The sequence below is a fragment of the Ornithodoros turicata genome, chromosome 9 (genome assembly GCF_037126465.1).
Source record: "Ornithodoros turicata isolate Travis chromosome 9, ASM3712646v1, whole genome shotgun sequence".
NCBI classification, from domain to species: Eukaryota; Metazoa; Arthropoda; class Arachnida; order Ixodida; family Argasidae; genus Ornithodoros; species Ornithodoros turicata.
The window spans coordinates 26,903,452-26,921,925 of record NC_088209.1 but is presented as its reverse complement, the minus strand read 5'-3'; the positions used below and the strand labels follow the sequence as shown (position 1 = coordinate 26,921,925).

At 42.2% G+C, this 18,474-nt stretch overlaps 2 protein-coding genes and 1 long non-coding RNA gene across 5 annotated transcripts; 2 read left to right on the top strand and 1 right to left on the bottom strand.

Annotated features, from left to right (window-relative positions):
- Nucleotides 1-2,695, bottom strand: LOC135368478 (uncharacterized). The gene is made up of 2 exons (XR_010414785.1): nucleotides 2,622-2,695; nucleotides 1-1,079 (listed from the first exon to the last, which is right to left on the bottom strand). It is a non-coding gene; the product is annotated as an uncharacterized LOC135368478 (long non-coding RNA).
- A 99-nt stretch (nucleotides 2,696-2,794) lies between these two features.
- LOC135367837 (N-glycosylase/DNA lyase-like) lies at nucleotides 2,795-6,558 on the top strand. Its single transcript, XM_064600953.1, has 7 exons — nucleotides 2,795-2,894; nucleotides 2,952-3,051; nucleotides 3,129-3,521; nucleotides 4,540-4,819; nucleotides 5,447-5,591; nucleotides 5,863-5,912; nucleotides 6,153-6,558. Exons 2-7 carry the CDS (start codon nucleotides 2,975-2,977, stop codon nucleotides 6,204-6,206), a joined length of 999 nt encoding a protein of 332 aa, XP_064457023.1. The 5' UTR covers nucleotides 2,795-2,894; nucleotides 2,952-2,974; the 3' UTR covers nucleotides 6,207-6,558.
- Nucleotides 6,559-6,857: 299 nt separating this feature from the next.
- On the top strand, nucleotides 6,858-18,146 carry LOC135368477 (NCK-interacting protein with SH3 domain-like). 3 transcript variants are annotated; one of them, XM_064601798.1, is made up of 12 exons: nucleotides 6,858-7,195; nucleotides 7,366-7,502; nucleotides 7,678-7,721; nucleotides 7,805-8,010; nucleotides 8,121-8,252; nucleotides 8,592-8,753; nucleotides 8,921-9,007; nucleotides 10,846-10,984; nucleotides 11,348-11,428; nucleotides 12,660-12,878; nucleotides 13,854-14,026; nucleotides 15,043-18,146. In XM_064601798.1, exons 1-12 carry the CDS (start codon nucleotides 6,905-6,907, stop codon nucleotides 15,226-15,228), a joined length of 1,857 nt encoding a protein of 618 aa, XP_064457868.1. In that variant the 5' UTR covers nucleotides 6,858-6,904; the 3' UTR covers nucleotides 15,229-18,146. The 3 variants fall into 3 exon arrangements, with proteins under 3 accessions (XP_064457868.1, XP_064457869.1, XP_064457870.1); XM_064601799.1 differs by having other exon boundaries at nucleotides 6,859-7,195; nucleotides 7,366-7,484; XM_064601800.1 differs by lacking the exon at nucleotides 6,858-7,195 and adding an exon at nucleotides 7,206-7,278.
- The last annotated feature ends 328 nt before the right edge of the window (nucleotides 18,147-18,474 follow it).

Sequence of the window (18,474 nt, the reverse complement as noted above, 5' to 3'; positions counted from 1 at the left end):
GACCTTTTTTCAAATTCTCGTATTATTGGACTACACAAAAAGAACTACCTTTACAGTACGGAGAGAAAGGGGAAAAATGGAGGCGTCCAGTACATTCTCCACCTCACTTTTGTTGAGAAACGGTGATAGCTTTTACAAAAGACATAGAACAGACATAGTACAGGTCTCTCGCAACAACCTCGACATTTTCTGCTTCATATTTTCTGTGCGAATGAATAACAGGAGTTATAGTCGGTTCCACATACTGTTCACCTTAGCAATATGTTCTGTGATGCATACTTTGACCATCCAAAAAGTGGCAGAACATGACTCCTTCAACTCTAAATACTACTGTCATCAAAAATACAGTGCTTAGTGAAATGTATGGCATTTACAACTGCAATGATTGTTTTCTATCAGCACTGTTGTAGCCATCATGCTTGAATTATGGTTACTTCAGTGATCTTCTATCACCGTCAGGGTTTCTTCTACCAGCAGAACGCTAGCCATTGTGGCAGACATATGGTGGCCCTGATAAGGGCCGTTTGTTTACTTCGTCCAGGTCTGCTGCTTCTTTCTTCTCCAGTGCACCATGAAGCTACTGAAGAATTCCTTAGCATGTCCACAGTCCATCTTCTAGTGTCTATAGTTCCCTACGGGAGCACGCTGTTGGCATAAGACAATCTGTGGGGTGGGGCATCGTCATGCAGCTGGTGCCTGTGGGATGCCCTGGACAGCGTTCAGGCATGAATGCAAAAGGCCAATGCAATAATCCTGTGGGAGTGGCGCACTTGATTACAGTGTGCCACCAGAGGCCTTCTGTTGGGTCAGCTCTGTTTGAAGAACTTGAACTGAAAGTAAAACATAATTGTGAGTAGTGTGAAATTACTGAGAATTATAAGTAAAGAATGTCAGTTACGAATCAGTCAGCTCAGCACGAGAACAATTGGGTGCCTGCTTTGGTTGGCCTAGTGAGGAGTAGCATAAGCAGGGGTATGCAAATTCTCCAATAGAATCTCAATATTTCTCTCTATCCCATACCCAATTCATATATGGCATCTGGCAGTCCTGGCCTTTTTGGTCAGCTACAGGGGTTCCACCTGGAAACAATAGAAAGAAATGCATTTAGGCAACAAAAAGCTTCAAGATTGCAGCTTTTAACATGCTGGATAGCATTTCACTCTCCGTAATTATCATTTGCAAGCCTTAGGTTTTGGCAATGTCATTTATAAAATCCTCTACAATTTTTGAAAATTAAACCATCTGATCACTCACTGTGGCATTTGTAAGCCATCAAAGGCCATATGAGAAAAGAAGAATATTGTTTGATTGTTCAAATCGGATCGGGGCTTAAAACCTGAGGGGTATCATTCGTAACTGCTGCTTGACCGCAGGGTTTTGAGCACTAAATTCTAACTGTATCACACGTTAAATCACTCATTGAGGCTTGTATAAGCTATCGAAGCTGCACGAGAACAGGAAAACGTCGTTCGGTTGCTGTAATTTGGCCGAAGCTTAAAACCTGTGGGGTATCATTCGTAACTGCTGCTTGACCGGAGGGTTTTGAGCCCTAAATTCTAACTGTATCACACGTTAAATCACTCATTGAGGCTTGTATAAGCTATCGAAGCTGCACGAGAACAGGAAAACGTCGTTCGGTTGGTGTAATTTGGTCGGAGCTTAAAACCTGAGGGGTATCATTCGTAACCGCTGCTTGACTGCAGTGTTTTGAGCCCTAAATTCCAACTGTATCACACGTTAAATCACTTACTGATGCTTCTATAAGCTATCGAAAGCTGCACGAGAACAGGAAAACGTCGTTCGGTTGTTGTGTCTTGATCGGAGCTTAAAACCTGAGGGGTATCATTCGTAACTGCTGCTTGACTGCAGGGTTTTGAGCCCTAAATTCTAACTGTATCACACGTTAAGTCACTTACCGAGGCTTGTATAAGCTATCGAAAGCTGCACGAGAACAGGAAAACGTCGTTCGGTTGGTGTAATTTGGTCGGAGCTTAAAACCTGAGGGGTATCATTCGTAACCGCTGCTTGACTGCAGTGTTTTGAGCCCTAAATTCCAACTGTATCACACGTTAAATCACTTACTGATGCTTCTATAAGCTATCGAAAGCTGCACGAGAACAGGAAAACGTCGTTCGGTTGTTGTGTCTTGATCGGAGCTTAAAACCTGAGGGGTATCATTCGTAACTGCTGCTTGACTGCAGGGTTTTGAGCCCTAAATTCTAACTGTATCACACGTTAAGTCACTTACTGAGGCTTGTATAAGCTATCGAAAGCTGCACAAGAACAGGAAAACGTCGGTCTGTTGTTGTAACTTGATCTGAGCTTAAAACCTGAGGGGTATCATTCGTAACTGCTGCTTGACCGCGGAGTTTTGAGCCCTAAATTCTAACTGTATCACACGTTAAATCATCACTGAGGCTATTTATAAGCTATCGAAGACTATATGAGAACAGATAAACTTTTTTGGTTGCCCAAAGTTGATCGTCGCATCATTCAGCACTGTTGCCTGCAAATCTACCGAAATTGAACTTATTTAACTGATTTCACCACAGCTGAAACAGGTCGCGAATGCTTCACTAAAAATTCGGGAGTACAAACACCAAGGAACTAAAATTACTTACCTCCATGTGGTAATTAGCATGAAACAAGAAGCACAACACACACACACGTCAACCCACGACAGCGCGAAACCGACGACTGAGAACAATCGATGTCTTCATGCGCTGACCAAGGCACTACATTCATAGCCACCGCCGCCGAGGCGTACGAACACAACGAATGATACCCCTCAGGATCTAGCGCCTCCCGACGTTTTCTGGGTTTCGCTTTGCAGCAGTGCGCTATTCCAACCTGTCGTGTACCAGAATGCTGCATCTCGATTCGTATTCACGCAGGTAGTTTTGTGAAATGTTTTGTTAGCTGTTAATTCGTGCCGCTTTTGGCTTTGGTAGTTGCTTCAAAGCATCTCTACAGTATGCAGTCAGCGCTCCTACGCTGTCACGAAGGACAGCTCAACTTGGATGTGACGTTAACTTGCGGTCAGTCTTTCAGGTAAGCATGAATATATGACATGTTCGAGGCAGGTATTAGGCAAATGCAAGGTGTGTACTTGAGTGTATTTGCACCAGGTGGACAAAAAACAGCAAAGGGGAATGGACCGGCGTGCTTGCAAACAAAGTGTGGTTCCTCAAGCAAGATGACACGGGCAACATTCATTACAAGGTTGTCAAGCCAGAAAACGAGGAGCTCAACCTTGCACAAACGTTATTAAACAAGAAGGCACGAAAACGAAAATTAAATGATTCAGTGTGCGTGGGCCAAGACGACAACGCCGAAGAGAGTGTTCTCAGAGACTATTTTCAGTTGAATGTCGATGTGGAACAACTGTACCAGCAGTGGGCATCGATAGATCCAGTATTCGAGAAAGTATCAAAGAGACTTCCTGGTGTCAGGATCCTAAGACAAGATCCATTGGAAGCACTAATGGCTTTCATCTGTTCATCCAACAATAACATTACCAGGTGATATGGTATACTTTTTGTCTGCGCTTGTGTGGCACACATGGTGCAGTTGTGTAAAAATAACAGCATACTTTGCGAAGTGTTCATCTTCTGCGTCCTTGCGTGCTGTCAGTATGCTCAACCTTAGCCCTCACCAACTACCCCAATTTCGAACTGTCGTCTACTTAGTACCCTTTGTTATACGTGCTATAGTCGTATTTAGCTGAAGAAGGAAAAGAAATCTTGTCCGTCAGCTACCTACGCAGTTGAAGATAAGGAGAAGCAACAGCGCGCCACAGGAGAAATACTGCAATGCCACCATGCGCCATCAATAGAGGAGTGCACTTTCTGCCGCATCATAGCGTCATCCACCAGTCATAACAGCCAATACGGAAGCAGAGCGATTATGATGGATTACATTATCTGGAGCAGAGAGGCCATCCTATCCGCGGCGCAGTAATATTTTGAGAGGTGACGGACTAGATTTCTTTTCCTTCTTAAGTTGAACACGACTATAGTGTAATTGTGTAAAATGGCTTTCCCAACGAAATTGTACTTGTGCTTCATTGTGGCATATCAGAAACTGCTCAGTATGAAGGACATTTCTTACCTGCTGTATAGCCATTTCATTGATGAGAATTTTTTATTTCTTTTTAACATTTGTAAGTTCCTTTAGAACCTTGCTATTGCAAAAAATTTAATCATTTGATTACTTAGGAGTTCACATCAACGATTTCTTTAGGAAGTATGTGTATCTAAATCAACTGTGCACTCGCCCTCTCACTGTGTCAAAATTGCTTGACCCATGTTCAAATCCATCCCACCAGCATTGTGCCCTAAAAGCACTACTACCTTTTTTTTTTGCAACATAGGACTTCGGTCCTCACGGCGAGGCTCATCAACCTAATTAATGCAAGCATTAGGGTAGAGCGCACATCGCCTCTGTGGCGACGAAACACCCTGATCATCACTGCCAAAATAAAGTTGTTGTTGTGTATTCTTCGAGGGCTATTAACGTGATCTCCTTTTCTTTTTCCAGAATAACGAGCATGGTTAACACGCTGTGCCAGAAATACGGAAACAAGTTGCTGCAGCTGGGGTCTGAAAGCTACTTTGCATTTCCAGAAGTGCAAAGGCTAGACAGGGATGGAGTCGAGGGCGAACTCCGAGCTGCTGGATTTGGCTACAGGGCCAAATACATCCGCGCCACAGCAAAGGAATTGTCATCTCGTGAACCTCGTTGGTTAGAATCTCTCAGAGACACAGACTACGCTGTAGCGCACGCCGAACTGTGTAGGCTACCTGGCGTAGGTGCAAAGGTAGTCAAATCTAAAATGGTGTTTGTCCTTCTAAAACGTAACAGTCTATAATTAGACCCTGAAGTTTTAGGGTTAAACCCGATTTCTACCCGCAAAACTGCACCTAAGCTAGGCACCTCACGGCAATGACATACTAATTTTTCACAAAATACGCGGTTGATCTCAACGTCTAATACTCTGGATATGCTGTACAACGAACGTTTGTTCAACAATAGAGCCCGATTTATCCCCAAATTCAGTCTGATGGTAATTTTTTCCGCCCGAATTTGCATGAATTTTCGACATCAAGTGATTGACCTGAATTTTACCCCCCCAAATTTGGAAAAAAATAAAACTCGAAAACTTCAGGGTCTATCTATAATTTAACTGTAAGCTTTTTTCAGTATGCTTCGTTGGGCTTGTCGGTTTAGCGCTTCTAAGAGAACGTGCCGGGTAAAATTGTTATCCGGCATTCAATACATATACGTACTTGAAATTTAACTTAGCTCTTTCCTACTTGGCATTTGCTCGCTGAAGTACACGAGAAAGAATTAAGTTTACGATACCGCATGATATAACGTGTTTGAGTTCGAGCGCACCAGTGTCTGAAAAGTGTCGTCAATACATAATGTCGCACATCTCTTAAAGGTGGCAGACTGCGTCTGTTTGATGGCACTTGACAAGCCTGACGTTGTACCGGTCGACACACACGTTTGGCAGATTGCAGTGAGAGACTATTTGCCGCATCTCTCCAAGAACAAGACACTTACAGACAAAGCTTATAAGGAAGTTGGTAAGGAAATGTTATAGTGATACAGAGTTACAGGAAATGTTACAGTGATACAGAGTTACAGGAAATGTTATAGTGATACACATTTAGAAATTTTTTGCCATCTCTCTAAGAACAAGACACTTACAGATAAAGCTTATAAGGAAGTTGGCAAGGAAATGTTATAGTGATACACATTTAGAAATTTTTGCAGTGAATACAGGCAGTTTGTAAGAGACACTGTGAGGTAGGTAACAGAGAATGTTAAAAACAATAATTCTTTAATTTGTTTCAGGAAATTTTTTCAGAGAGAAGTTTGGTCCTTATGCAGGATGGGCACACTCTGTAAGTCACTCAGTTTATGCAAGACAGCAGCATAGCTGTGGAGGATTGAGCTCAGCCATAGTGGCAATGAAGATTCAATGTGATACAGATTAGGGATGGGGGCTCTACAACATGAAGCAGACCAATCTGTCTTCATTGCCGAGCTCCCCTGTGCCTCCGGCTAGGCTGCTGATTTGAAAAATTGATTTCACATGTGTTGTAGACATTTGTAAATATGCAGTGTTCACATTATTTCCATAGGTGCTCTTTGCGGCAGATTTGAAGCCCTCCAAAGCACGTGCCAAAGAAAGCTGACCAGCCTTTACTACAGAAAAGTATTAGAGATATTTTCACTAGATCGTTTTAAGTCTGTGTGGTGTACGTTGCTTTCCACCTGTTTTTTTTTTTTTTTTTCATTATGAGAAGTTAAACACATACTGAAGCACTTCTATAGTTGATTGTGGATGAATTTCTCATATAGGTTCTTTTGATTGTAAATTTTATGAAGCATCATAAATGGTCAGAGAAGTTGCATGTCACATGCAGCTAATAACAGACAGAAAAAAATAGCAGATAATAATATGTTTTGACATCCAGCTGAGAAAGTGTTGTACGTTGTACTGTACGTCTGTTGGAAAAATAATGATAATAAAAAAAGGAAACTCCACTGTAGGAGCTTTTGCATTGGTACTGCATGGTGTTAACATTGGGACATAGTAGCCCACTGGAAGAAATTGGAACACCATGGAGGAAAGAATTTCTTTCCTCCATGCAGAACACCTTCCCTTGCACCTGGGTTGTGACAGTGGCAGATCCAGTGGGGAGGAGTTGAGCGGTCGTCCCCCCACCCCCATCCCTCTTATTTTTTTTTTCGGGGGGGTCTTTGTGGAAGGGCGTAGTGGGGGTGGGAAGAGAGGGAAACCCAATGCTAATGTTTTGTGTGTGCATATAAACTAATGGGGGGCTGCTGAGTCCGTCACTAGTGACCTTGTGACGTATACTCCTTGCGGCGGATGCTCGTTCTCGTTCCTCGTTCACTGCACATTTCGTGCCCACACTGCCTTCGACCAGCGTGTACTGTAGCAGCAACCTTGTGCAGCTGTCAAATGGCAGCGATGGCGTCCGCCTACTTGGCGAAGTCGCTGTACGACTACGAAAGCAAGGATAACCGTTTATTAAGCTTCAAACAAGACGAAAAGTTCATAGTTATCGAACAGTTATGCAAGGATCCCAATTGGTACTATGCAGTGAACGAAAAAGGCATTGCCGGCTTTGTGCCGGTAACGTATATGCTCAAAGAAGAGGTAAACGTTTGTTCGCACAAGCTCCTATTCTCATACACTGTGCTCGTTAAAGTCATGTAATATTCTCTCTCATTTGTCCGAAGGTGCACTTGTTTCACTGCTTACTTTTACCAGATTGTGTTTGTTGTGTCAGAATTGCAAACAACCTGCATTTTGTGCTTTGTTTGCAGAGCGATAGTGATCGGTTCTTAGAACTGGTAGAAAAAGCACTGGATGCTTTGCAAAATACGGCATCCTGTTCGAAAGATGAAAACGCCAGTTGTATGAGTTTGCAAAGGAAAGCGCTTAGGTACAGTAACGCTCTGTTGTAAGTGATTTCAAAGGTTTTTATGCAACCTACAGCACTTCACTTCTTAATTTGCACTGCACTCGTATCTGTTTTCCATACTTTTGTCTTGTCCGCTAAGCGGGCGATCAAGTTTTATTTCACATTCCCTGCATGAAACAGCCTGTATCACACGATTCATTTTTTTTCTGCTTAGGAGACTTCATCACTTGAAAGAAAGCTTACGGAACAGCTCAGAAGGTGAAGCGGATAGAATTAAACTTTGCTAATCGTGCTATTAGTAAGTAAAGTTTCAAAACTGTTCTCTGTGTTGTGCTGAGCAGGACCTTTAAAAGACACTCCCAAAGAAACTGCATTGGGACATCAGTCTCCAAGTGACTTTCTGCACGAAGAGTACTCACGAATAAATGCGGAATGGATCTCAGAAAACTTAGCCAGAGCAGAACCGTTCCCAGAAGCTGGTTCCAGCAGTGCTGGTGCTGGTGATGCACTTGATTTGCCCATGCTCTCTGCTGAACTGATAGAGGAGGTGAGCTAGTTTCGTTTCGTTCCTTTTTGTTTAAAGTTATAATGTTAGAGTTTCCTGGAGGCTTGTGCAGACAATTTCATCATATACTCATGCTTTCTCAACTTGATCAGGTCCGCCGCGAAACCCAGCTGAGTCACGCATCATCTCGTAACGCAGTACTGGCAGTACTGCATGGTTTAGCCCAACGAGCACCACGTGCTCTTCCTTGGGGACAGCTCGTAGACTCTGTATTGGCATCACAAGTAAGCCGTAGAAGTTACCGTAAATTGTGTTTTCTGTGCCGCTTGTCAGAGTGACCAACAAAGTCGCATGAGAAGGGCACTATTAATATCAGAACAGGGAAGGAAACCCAACATTGAAACCAAAGCCTGACCTGCCTTGCTACTTTTTCTCTTTTCTCCACACTGGTGGTGTCATCAGATTAGCGGCAAAGGCAAAGAGGAGTGCATGCTTTCCTGTGTGGCACACATTGAAACACACTGTGTTCAAGTCCTCGCCCACACATCATCATTTGAATTGCTATCTTTGCACTTCAGCTATATTACGAATGGCAATCCATGACGTCATTGCACTTCCCGTAGGACACTGAGAAGGTGCTGGTCACTAGCCGTGATGGAGAACGATTACGCCATGTCCTTAGACAATTGTGGTACTGCAAGAATGACGATCAGCAGCGTAGTTGGCCAATACACGAAGATGAATCCCATATCGCTGGCCTTCTGGAGGAGCTGTACACACTTTTGGTTGGTATCAACTAAACAAAACTATCGTTAGGTTCTTTCATTAGCACGCTACTGTGCATGCTTTATATCATATGTGAATCAATGTTAGCTTTGCATGTGCGGTCCGTTCACATCTGTAGATGCAAAACATTTTGTTTGTACCCAACAACGCCGTCTTTGCCGTTTAGGTTGATGCAGATCCTCGCGTGTGCCGTGAGATGATACGTGCTGATGAATACGATTGTGTCACCACCCTCGTCCTTTATTATCAAATGGTATGTGTATTTTGTATTGGCTTGTCTACCACAGCAAGGGAATGCCGAGATTATACAAGATCTGACATAACATGCTGAAGGAATTGCACTTGAACTTTTCTCACCTTGAGGTAGTATTGAGGCTCGACATAGTGGAATAGATATGAACACACCCCATTTGCCAACATTTGCAACTGAGTGACATCACAGATGTACCTTCGGAACTGAGTTCCTCTCCTTAGATAATTTACAATGATATATCACCTGGCAATGTCTAACTCGTGTACCCCTACGTTTTATTAATTGTCAACAAAAAGTAATTAAGTACTTAAAGGGGCCGTAAACAGGCCACTAAACATTTCTGAAATAATGATACCCCATGAAAGAACCCAGCTCATAATACCCAAATATACATTTCGTTCGGCTCGTGCCAGCTCATTGACCCGCATAACTGCTTTCAAAGATGAGTAACCAGCGAGCCTCTCTCCACAACGCATACGTCACATGGCAACGTAGCGTTTTGCCGTCCAATCGGGGGGCCGAGCTACGCACATGACGTTTCAAATTACCAGCCAATAAACATACTTCGTTATCAGCTGTGAGCCGGAGCGCTCAGTTTGTTTGTGTGAAACGATGTTTCGCGATCCGTGGCTCCGAAATTCAACGTCATGACATCTTCAACATCTCCGGCTGGCGCAAACGTCAACAGCTGGGCTGCTATCACATGACGCGATTCGAACCCGGGTTCCTCCCAGTCACGACGTGACATGGCCAGCACGCTATCCACTGTACCACGCGAGCTGGTGACGCGATGCCGCGTGGCTCAAACCAAAGTACGCAGCCCAGTTGTCGGAACCATTCGAAGATGATGAAGATGTTCCATAGTGCACCTATGTGCACCTACCTAAGATTCCGGAACTGTAGTCCCGGATATTCGTTCGCGCTCGTGGTGTGCTGCGTGCTACTGCCCAGAAAACGTAGTGCGCGTATGACACCTAAATTAAACGCATTTCTTTCTCAGTTTGAGGCTGTAACTGTTTAGATTTTGAATAGAAGACGATTCACGTTCATCTAGTCCTATTCCGCATTTGAAATGAAATCGTACGTGGAACACTCAATCGTAATTGGTGAGGAAAGCGCTACGTCAAAATGACGTAAAGTTAGAGCGCGGGGCGGAGCTAAAATGCGAAAGAGTGCAGTGAATATTTCATCCGTATGCAAGCGCCTTTTGTTTTTGAGCGTTAGTAATTGCAAGGAGTTTTCACTGCCTAAGTTCCAATAATACAACACAAAGAAATGTGCGCCTTTTGTTCCTGTTTACGGCCCCTTTAAGTAATTAAGTAAAAAAGTAGAAAGTAGTGTCAAAAAAGTAATTAATGACATGGTATAATTAGAGCCTGAAGTTTTGGGGTGTAACCTGATTCTTCCCCGAATTTGCATCCTGAATTGAAGGTTTCCTCTTCAGGGCAAAACCTGATCTTTACCCGGCAAGTCGCCCTCACTGAGATGTCTATTGGAATGCACACTAACTCGTTTGGCAGTGAATGCAGTTTTATCACAGTCTGTACCAAACCAGTACAGTTAGTTTGAGTAACTGAGCCGGATTTCTCTCAGAATTTAGCATACTGGAAGTTTTTCCACCCGAATTCGCACGAATTTAGGGCACATGTTTATTTACCCGAGTTTCCCCCCCCCCCCCCCCCCCCCCAAATTTAGAAAAAAATATTTCCCGAAAGCTTCAGGCTCTAGCTATAATATAATGCCACATTCTTCATTATAATAAACTAATAAATAAATAAATAAATAAATAATTTTTATGCATTGCTGAGGTGCAAGTTTCGGTATTGACTTTATTGCAGGAACCTCGTTGTTCATTGCGAGTTTGGATGCTTAGGGTTTTCTTGACTCTCTGTGAGCTCGACCTGCAGGTAGTGTCACTGCTTCTTTACTCTGTTCTACCTCTTGAGTTAGCCAGGGATCTACAAGCGAACACTGATGGTGAGTCTCCTTTGCGTGACACTTGATACAGACGCGTGATTTAGTGCCTTGCTTTTGGAGAACAGTTTTAGGTTTTGAGAGAACATTTGTATAGCAAATTTGGAGATAATTCCGTTAATTTTTTTGTAGTGTTGTAGTTTTTGTAATGTGAAAATTTGATGTGTTTTTACGTTCACATTTTATAGCTGACTCATTTGAAGTTTAGAGGACTTTAGAACTCCCCAAAAGCGGTCTTCTGGATAAACCTTGTGTTGTGTTTAGTCCCTTTTGGACTAGCCAAGAAACCCATAGCTTTCTGATAGTGCTGTCAGTGTTGGTACATTCTGTGTTTTCTGACACTTACTTTGTGTTTTGTTTTAACAGATATAGAAAGAATGAAATACACTGCCCTACTGCTTACAGTCATTTTTTCTACTGGTGAAAACCCTCCAAACAACATATACGGTGAGCTAGGCCGTTTCCCTGCTTCTCATGTAGGGATGTACAAATGCTTATCTTACACTGTACAAAACATGAGGAGTAAGTGATAATGGACCTGTACATTTTGACAACTTCTGGAAATGTTTTTGGTACACAGAATACATTATTGTACAGCTATCATCCATCTCCCGCCTCTTGCATTGAATTTGCACTCGAAACTTGAAATGGCGATGAAAACATGGTCAGTTAACCATGTTTTGGTGACAAGGCTTTACATCATCAAAAGGTGATGAGATCACTTATGTTGCAACTGTACAAGTGTCACACATGAATATCAGTGCTCATGTCCTCTCTTATGGAACATTATTCAACATTTTTGAAACAACAGGCTATCATAGGGGATGCATTTGCAATACTGCACCTGTATTTGCGTGTGCCAACACCAAGGACATTGTGACTGTTCTTGGGCACACAATAAACAGCATTGTTAAAGTGGTGTAGATCGTTCTAATCAGTTTCAGGTGCTACCTTGGGGACCCAGGATGCTGTCAAATTAACTTCAATGAGATGTACATGTTTGGCTGTGTGTTGGCACTACATATTTCTGCCCTGTGTAGTGCATAAATTACTTTTGATTGCGAATGTGACTATGCCCGTACTCAAGGCTGCCATCTGGCTTTGTCTTGCAACATTTGATGCTGCACAAGTTGCAACAATATGTGGAAATGTCCAATACCAATACAGTCCAACGAGTATCAAGTTGCGAAAGTATGCATTGCCCTCATATCTTCACATGTCAACAAGAGCAAAAATAAGTTTGTTAGTCTGACTTGCCCTTTCAGAGATCCGTATAGTATATATTACACGTTACATTATTATTAGACCCTGAAGTTTTCGGGTTTTATTTTTCCCAAATTCGGGGGGTAAAATTCAGGTCCATCACTTGATGTCGAAAATGCATGCAAATTCGGGCGGAAAAATTACCATCAGACTGAATTTGGGGATAAATCGGGCTCTATTGTCGAATCAATGTTCGTTGTACAGCCTATCCAGAGTGTCAGACGTTGAGATCAAGCGTGTATTTTGTGAAAAATTAGTATGTCATTGCTGTGAGGTGCCCTGCTTAGGTGCAGTTTTGTGGGTAGATATCGGGTTTAACCCTAAACCGGTGAACCTCGATTCGGGGTGCAAATTCGGGGAAAAACTGGGTTTAACCCTAAAACTTCAGGGTCTAATTATTATGCACACCGTGCAGAACATATAGGGGAGGACTTTGTGAAGTTTCTTGTGGGACTCCTGGAAGCACCCGAAGCAGAAGAAGAGGTTGCTGAACTTGCTGTAGGGGCCATGCTAGCCTTGAACCTTCATCAAATCTCTGAGGCGGACAACTTTGTACTGCGCGCCCTACGAACAGGTCCAAGGGATAGCGCCCGCGCACTGGCACAGCGGCTGGTGCTCTTCCTCAACCGAGAAGGTTTGTGTTGTTTTTTATCTCGACTGCTGGCTTCACATCAGTTGCGGGCAAATAGCGTGCATGGTACTATATATTGGTAGCATAGACAGATTTTTGTGCAGACAGATTTTTGTGCAGGCAGATTTTGAATATCCTCAAAGCTTTTGTGTAAGAGTTTGATGATGCCCCGTTTAGAAACATTGCCTTGTGTATCCCACTGGCATCCCTTGACGGACCACATTTTTGTGCATGGCTGCCCAAAAGTTGCAAGGATCCAGTTTAAAATTATGGAACTCTGTCATGTGTGTGATTCTTTTTTGTTGTGTGTATGTGGGAGTGGATTGATATCCAGATGTCCAGCATGATTCCAGTATACATACGCTTATGCAGAGCTATGTGAGTGAAATGATAAAGAAGACAATGTTTTTTTTAGACGTATCAGAATGGGTAAAATAGATGTAGTTTCAAACTATAACAATATCTTCAAAAAATCATTCATGCAATGCCTACTTGAAGCTAGGGTATATTATATATAGGGTATATTATATTATAAATAAATAAATATATAGGGCTTGAATTTTTAGTGTTAAACCCGTATCCGCCCGATATTTACCCCCCCGAACGAAATCTGTAAAATTCGGATTTAACCCGAATCTACCCGAAAACATCCGGGTCGCGTGGCACACTCATAAGCGTGCATTAAAATAAAGTTTGATAACATTGCTAAACATTAGTTTCATGTTAAGACAAATTTTTGTTTAAAAAAAAGTCACCCGAATACACCCGAATTCCTGACGACAGAATATGCCATAACGGGATTTAACCCGAATACACCCGAATTTTCAAATGAAAAATATCACCCGATATTTACCCCCGAATTTGGCCAAAAATAAAACCTGAAAAAGTCAGGCCCTAATTATATAGTATACCACACAACACCTGGCCGTATCATGCTGAAGTGTTCCAGCAAACGAATAATTTTTTTTAAATTTCTAGACGATCCAGCTCGGGTACTCACCCACGAATTGAATGTGCCAAATTCGGTGTTGAAGATCCTGGTGGAGTTGTTTGCGGACCCCGCCACTGCTGAACTGTTCTATACAAATGATGTGTCAGTCTTAGTGGATATCATTGCTCGGCAGCTCAGTGATCTTCAGCTAGGTGACAAGGTCAGTGGGTCTGGTTCCGTCTACTGAATTGAGTTAGTGTCTCTGTTTGTTTTGCACCCATTGAAAATCAACGATGGTGTTGTCAGTTGCTCGTGTTGTGTCATCTCATGAAACCCTTCCACCATAACTCCTTGTTTCCTCATCACATTGAAAGCACAAACAAGCATATATGTAGTGAATAAAGTGATTGATGTCCTGACTACTACTGAGTAAGTGCAGGCACGTAACCAACTGAGTTTGTTTCGTGTCCGCTTGGTTTGCACAGCATCTCCCTGCTGCATGTGTGAGGTTGCATAATGCGTGCCAATGAATCCACAGTTTCTCTAGCTACATAATTGATGGGGCTTGTCTTTTTAGGGTTATACCCGATTATGCCCGATATTTACCTCCAGATTCACATCGAACAAAAAAAAAACAACGGGGCTTAAACCAATATTTCCCTGAAAACTGCTGGACCAGGAGAATCCAAACTCATCACAGCCAGCGCAGAGCTTTGGAGACTGCGTTTTAAATGCAGGGATATGCACATACAAACTGTCAAAACTGAGACCCTGCTGGCTCTTAGATGCACGAACTAAATATTGATACTGTGTGTCTGCTGCTGTGTCGTGTATTATGCTGAGTACACCAAAGATTTACGCCTGATCCAATCCAATTCAACCAGAATTCAGAGTGAATCGTGTTCAGTTCGACCCGATTACACCCGAATTATTGAAGCAAGATATAACCCGATATTTACCCCTCGATTTTGCTGGAAAATACAACCCGAAAAAGTCAGGCCCTAATTATAGATAGAAACGAAACTTGGGCAGTACTATAACTGATTGAAAACAGCACAACGCAGACGCAGACGGAGTGACAGGATACAAGCACTGACTAGCAACTCTACAGTTGCTAGTCATCCCCCCCCCCCCCCCCCCCCCCAATGATATATTTCCATGCAGTTGATGAGAAACTAGTGTGAATCAACCACAGATGTGCCTTCTGTTAATCTTTACCACTTTGATGAATTGCAGAGGAGACCACTTTATTTAAGGCTGGTGGGAAACGTTGTGAAGTCCACGGCTTATGAGGGCCACAAGCACCAAGAGCTCTCTCGCTGCTTCCAAGCGGTACTCTCCAGTGAAACGGTGCCGGCAAAAGAAGCCACGCTTGTCGAGGACGTTCGGCTTTCTTGTCCGCAGTGGTTTTTGTCCGACTGAGTCGAGCATGTACTGGATGGTGGTACTGTGTATTACTGCTGTTTGGGCAAGAGGTCGTAGGATTTTAAATGTGCCCAGGAGTCATTCACTGTCTGGGTTACGGAGTCAAGAATGCTGTTCACTCTAGTTATAAGTGTAGAGATTCCCTTTATATATATATACATTTTGTTGTGCATTAGAATTAGCGATATTGATTTTGTTTAGAATCTCCAAATGGTGAAACACAAATAGCGTGCCTGTCCGATCCAGCTTCACAGTGGTACCTACTTGACATCTGAATATTAGTGTGTTCGTTCCATAGTCATTTATGAAGGCACTTCAGATAAAGATTATTGTAGGTATTAAATTTACAATAGCTTACACAAGGATACTGATCAGGCTTAGCCTGGCGCAAACTTAGGTAGCGTTGAATTTGATTTATATTGTTGAATGAAAATACTATCCTAATGTGGACTTTTGGCATTTATAATATTTAGAGCCTGAAGTTTTAAGGGTTTAACCCAATTCTTCCCCGAATTTGCACCCCAAATTGAAGGTTGCCTCTTTATGGTGAAACCCGATTTTTACCTGGCAGATTGCCCCTCATTGAGACGCCTGTAGGAATGCACACTGACTTCTTTGGCAGCAAATTAAGTTACATCACCGTTTGTACCAAACCAGTATACAGCCAACCTGTACCAATCTGTGTCGCCGTTTTTTGTTCCCAAGTCTCGGGGGGGTTTTAAGTTATGGCACCAGCTCGCTTGCTACCTGGCTATCCTTTCAGTACAGTTAGTTTGAGTAACTAAGCCCGATTTTTCCTTGAATTTAGCATACTGGTAGTTTTTCCACCCGAATTCGCATGAATTTAGGGCACATGTTTATTTACCCGAGTTTTACCCCCCCCCCTCCCCCCCAAATTTAGAAAAAAAAAACTTTTTCCCGAAAACTTCAGGCTCTAACAAAAATATTGAATAGTTTGTAAGTTCTGAATAGACAGTTATGGCAGTGATTCTACGTTTCCCTGTACACCTTAAAGCAACCAATCTCGGTTATTCTGATTTCTGCAGTTGTGCGTAATTATTTTATTACATTAGAAGTTTCTGACGAATTTGTTGCGTTTACATGTGACAAAAAATTTTGGTTACGTAGGCTACCTCTAATGGCAGGCAGAGAAATATATACCTCTTCTGTTTTATGTGGTCGATGACTTCAAAAACTGATTATGTATTTTCCAATGCTCACAGTTTTTGCCTCAAGTGGGATCATTACAGCCGAGACTGGCTATGTTACATAATATACAAGTGAGAAAATACTGCGTAGCAGTTTTTCTTAACTGAGGCTATTCGATAAATACAATAACATTGCCAGCAAGGCCTCAACAAACCTGCAGCTGCCCTGGTTAATATACTACATAGCGACAAATGTGCTTTTGTAGCGATGTGGGCTCGACACTGTCATGTTCACAAAAAATGCAGAACAAGCTTCTTGGAGCCTTGGTTGAGAGCCACTGCTGTATAAGATAATGGCATAAGATAATGGATAAGATAATGAATAATGGCATCCAAAATCGCTGTAATCCGACGAATAGCTAACTTCTCACATTCCAGGTTTTGCATAATGTAGGGAACATAAGGAAACATTCTTACATGCGTTATTCCATGCGCACGTACATGATGAGGGTACCCTAGTACCCTGATATTTCACCTCTACTATGTGTTTGTAATCAAGGACTGAAGAACTGTCGAGACTGGAGCACCGCACCACAAGTCACCAATGTCGTTCTTTGTGAAGCATCACATAGCTTTGTTTCTAGTCCATGAAACGTCTGTAGTGCTTGAATGCACAATTTATGTAACACTTAATGGGTGTTTGTAGCTATGTGAGTGAAGTGATATTTTACATGCAATACACAGCAATACGTGGTGTACATCTAGGTAACCATCTATAATCTGCGCATTTTGCAACCGTTAATGCTGCATGCTGCATTGAACATGTATGTTGTGTATCACCCTAGACAATCTTTGATATGCTGATTTTTTTTTTTTTTTTCAAAAAGTCATCTGAATTACTGTTTAACATTTCTTTGTCCATGCTTTTGTAGGTACTATACTAGTCGTAACACTCGTTGAATGCTAGTCGAATCACACATGAGCCAGATATACCCGTTTATAGCAAATTTCATGGGAAGGTAAATTATGGTATTGATGACTGATATGAATGAAGACAGCTGCTCATGGGAAGAGTGTACGTGTGCAACACTTGATGTACGAAGGATTGTGTGTATATTATGTTTATTGTCGTAAGTTTTTACCACAATCTGTACTTCTAGTGTGCCTTTGATTGTGTAGAGTGTCCTCCGTGGTGGCTATACTTTCTTAATATGAGGTTATGGTTGCAGGCTAGTGGTACTGTGATACAGAGAAGCTGAGGTCATGTAACTCTAGACACAAACTCATCATATCATATATATTGTGACACCTCGAAAGGTTTATTGGGTGTAGTCTTTTTTTTCTTTTTTTGATACACTGTATGCGTGTATTGCCGCTGTGCTGATGTTACATGTGACCGTGTTCTAGGGATGCAGATGGGACATACGTACTACTATACGAATTCCATGAACAACCAGTATATTTTTTCCTTGCATTCAAGGTGATATTTTTTGCAAGTTCATTTATTGCACTAGTGAAGTAGCTTTAGTTGTAGTGCTCTTGCACTGCTCTATAGCCTCTACAGCATTATGTTACACAAAGGTCACTTGTACAACACTGTTGATTACACCAGCTTTGTAATGGCATTTTACATGAAATATGTTTATTTACACATGCTTACTTATTGGATAATCAGTTCGTTCTGTGTAGTGTGCACATGTGAATTTTTCAATATGAGTGTATGAACAATATTTAGAGACCGTTTATTAAAATGGAGTTCAAGCCCAGTGTAAATCTGATGTGTATCTCCAATGTCACGTTAAAGACTGGAGGTCGAACGCTATTGCCGGCTGTGCTGTCTAAGCAGCAATGTTGCCTGAAAAGTATTTCTGTAGGGGTTCTATGGAAACTTTACATAGGGAGGAAAAAGGTTTACCCTTGTTTTCCCTCTCTCAAATGCAAAACTATCGGTAGCACTATCGAGTGTAACATCGATAGTCGGCTATCGGAAACATGATCGGAAAACTATCGGGGGGCAGATAAAAATAGAAAAAGAAAATGCCTCACTCCTACACGTTTCACAATGCAACTCAGAGCAGCTTTCCTTCCGACGTTG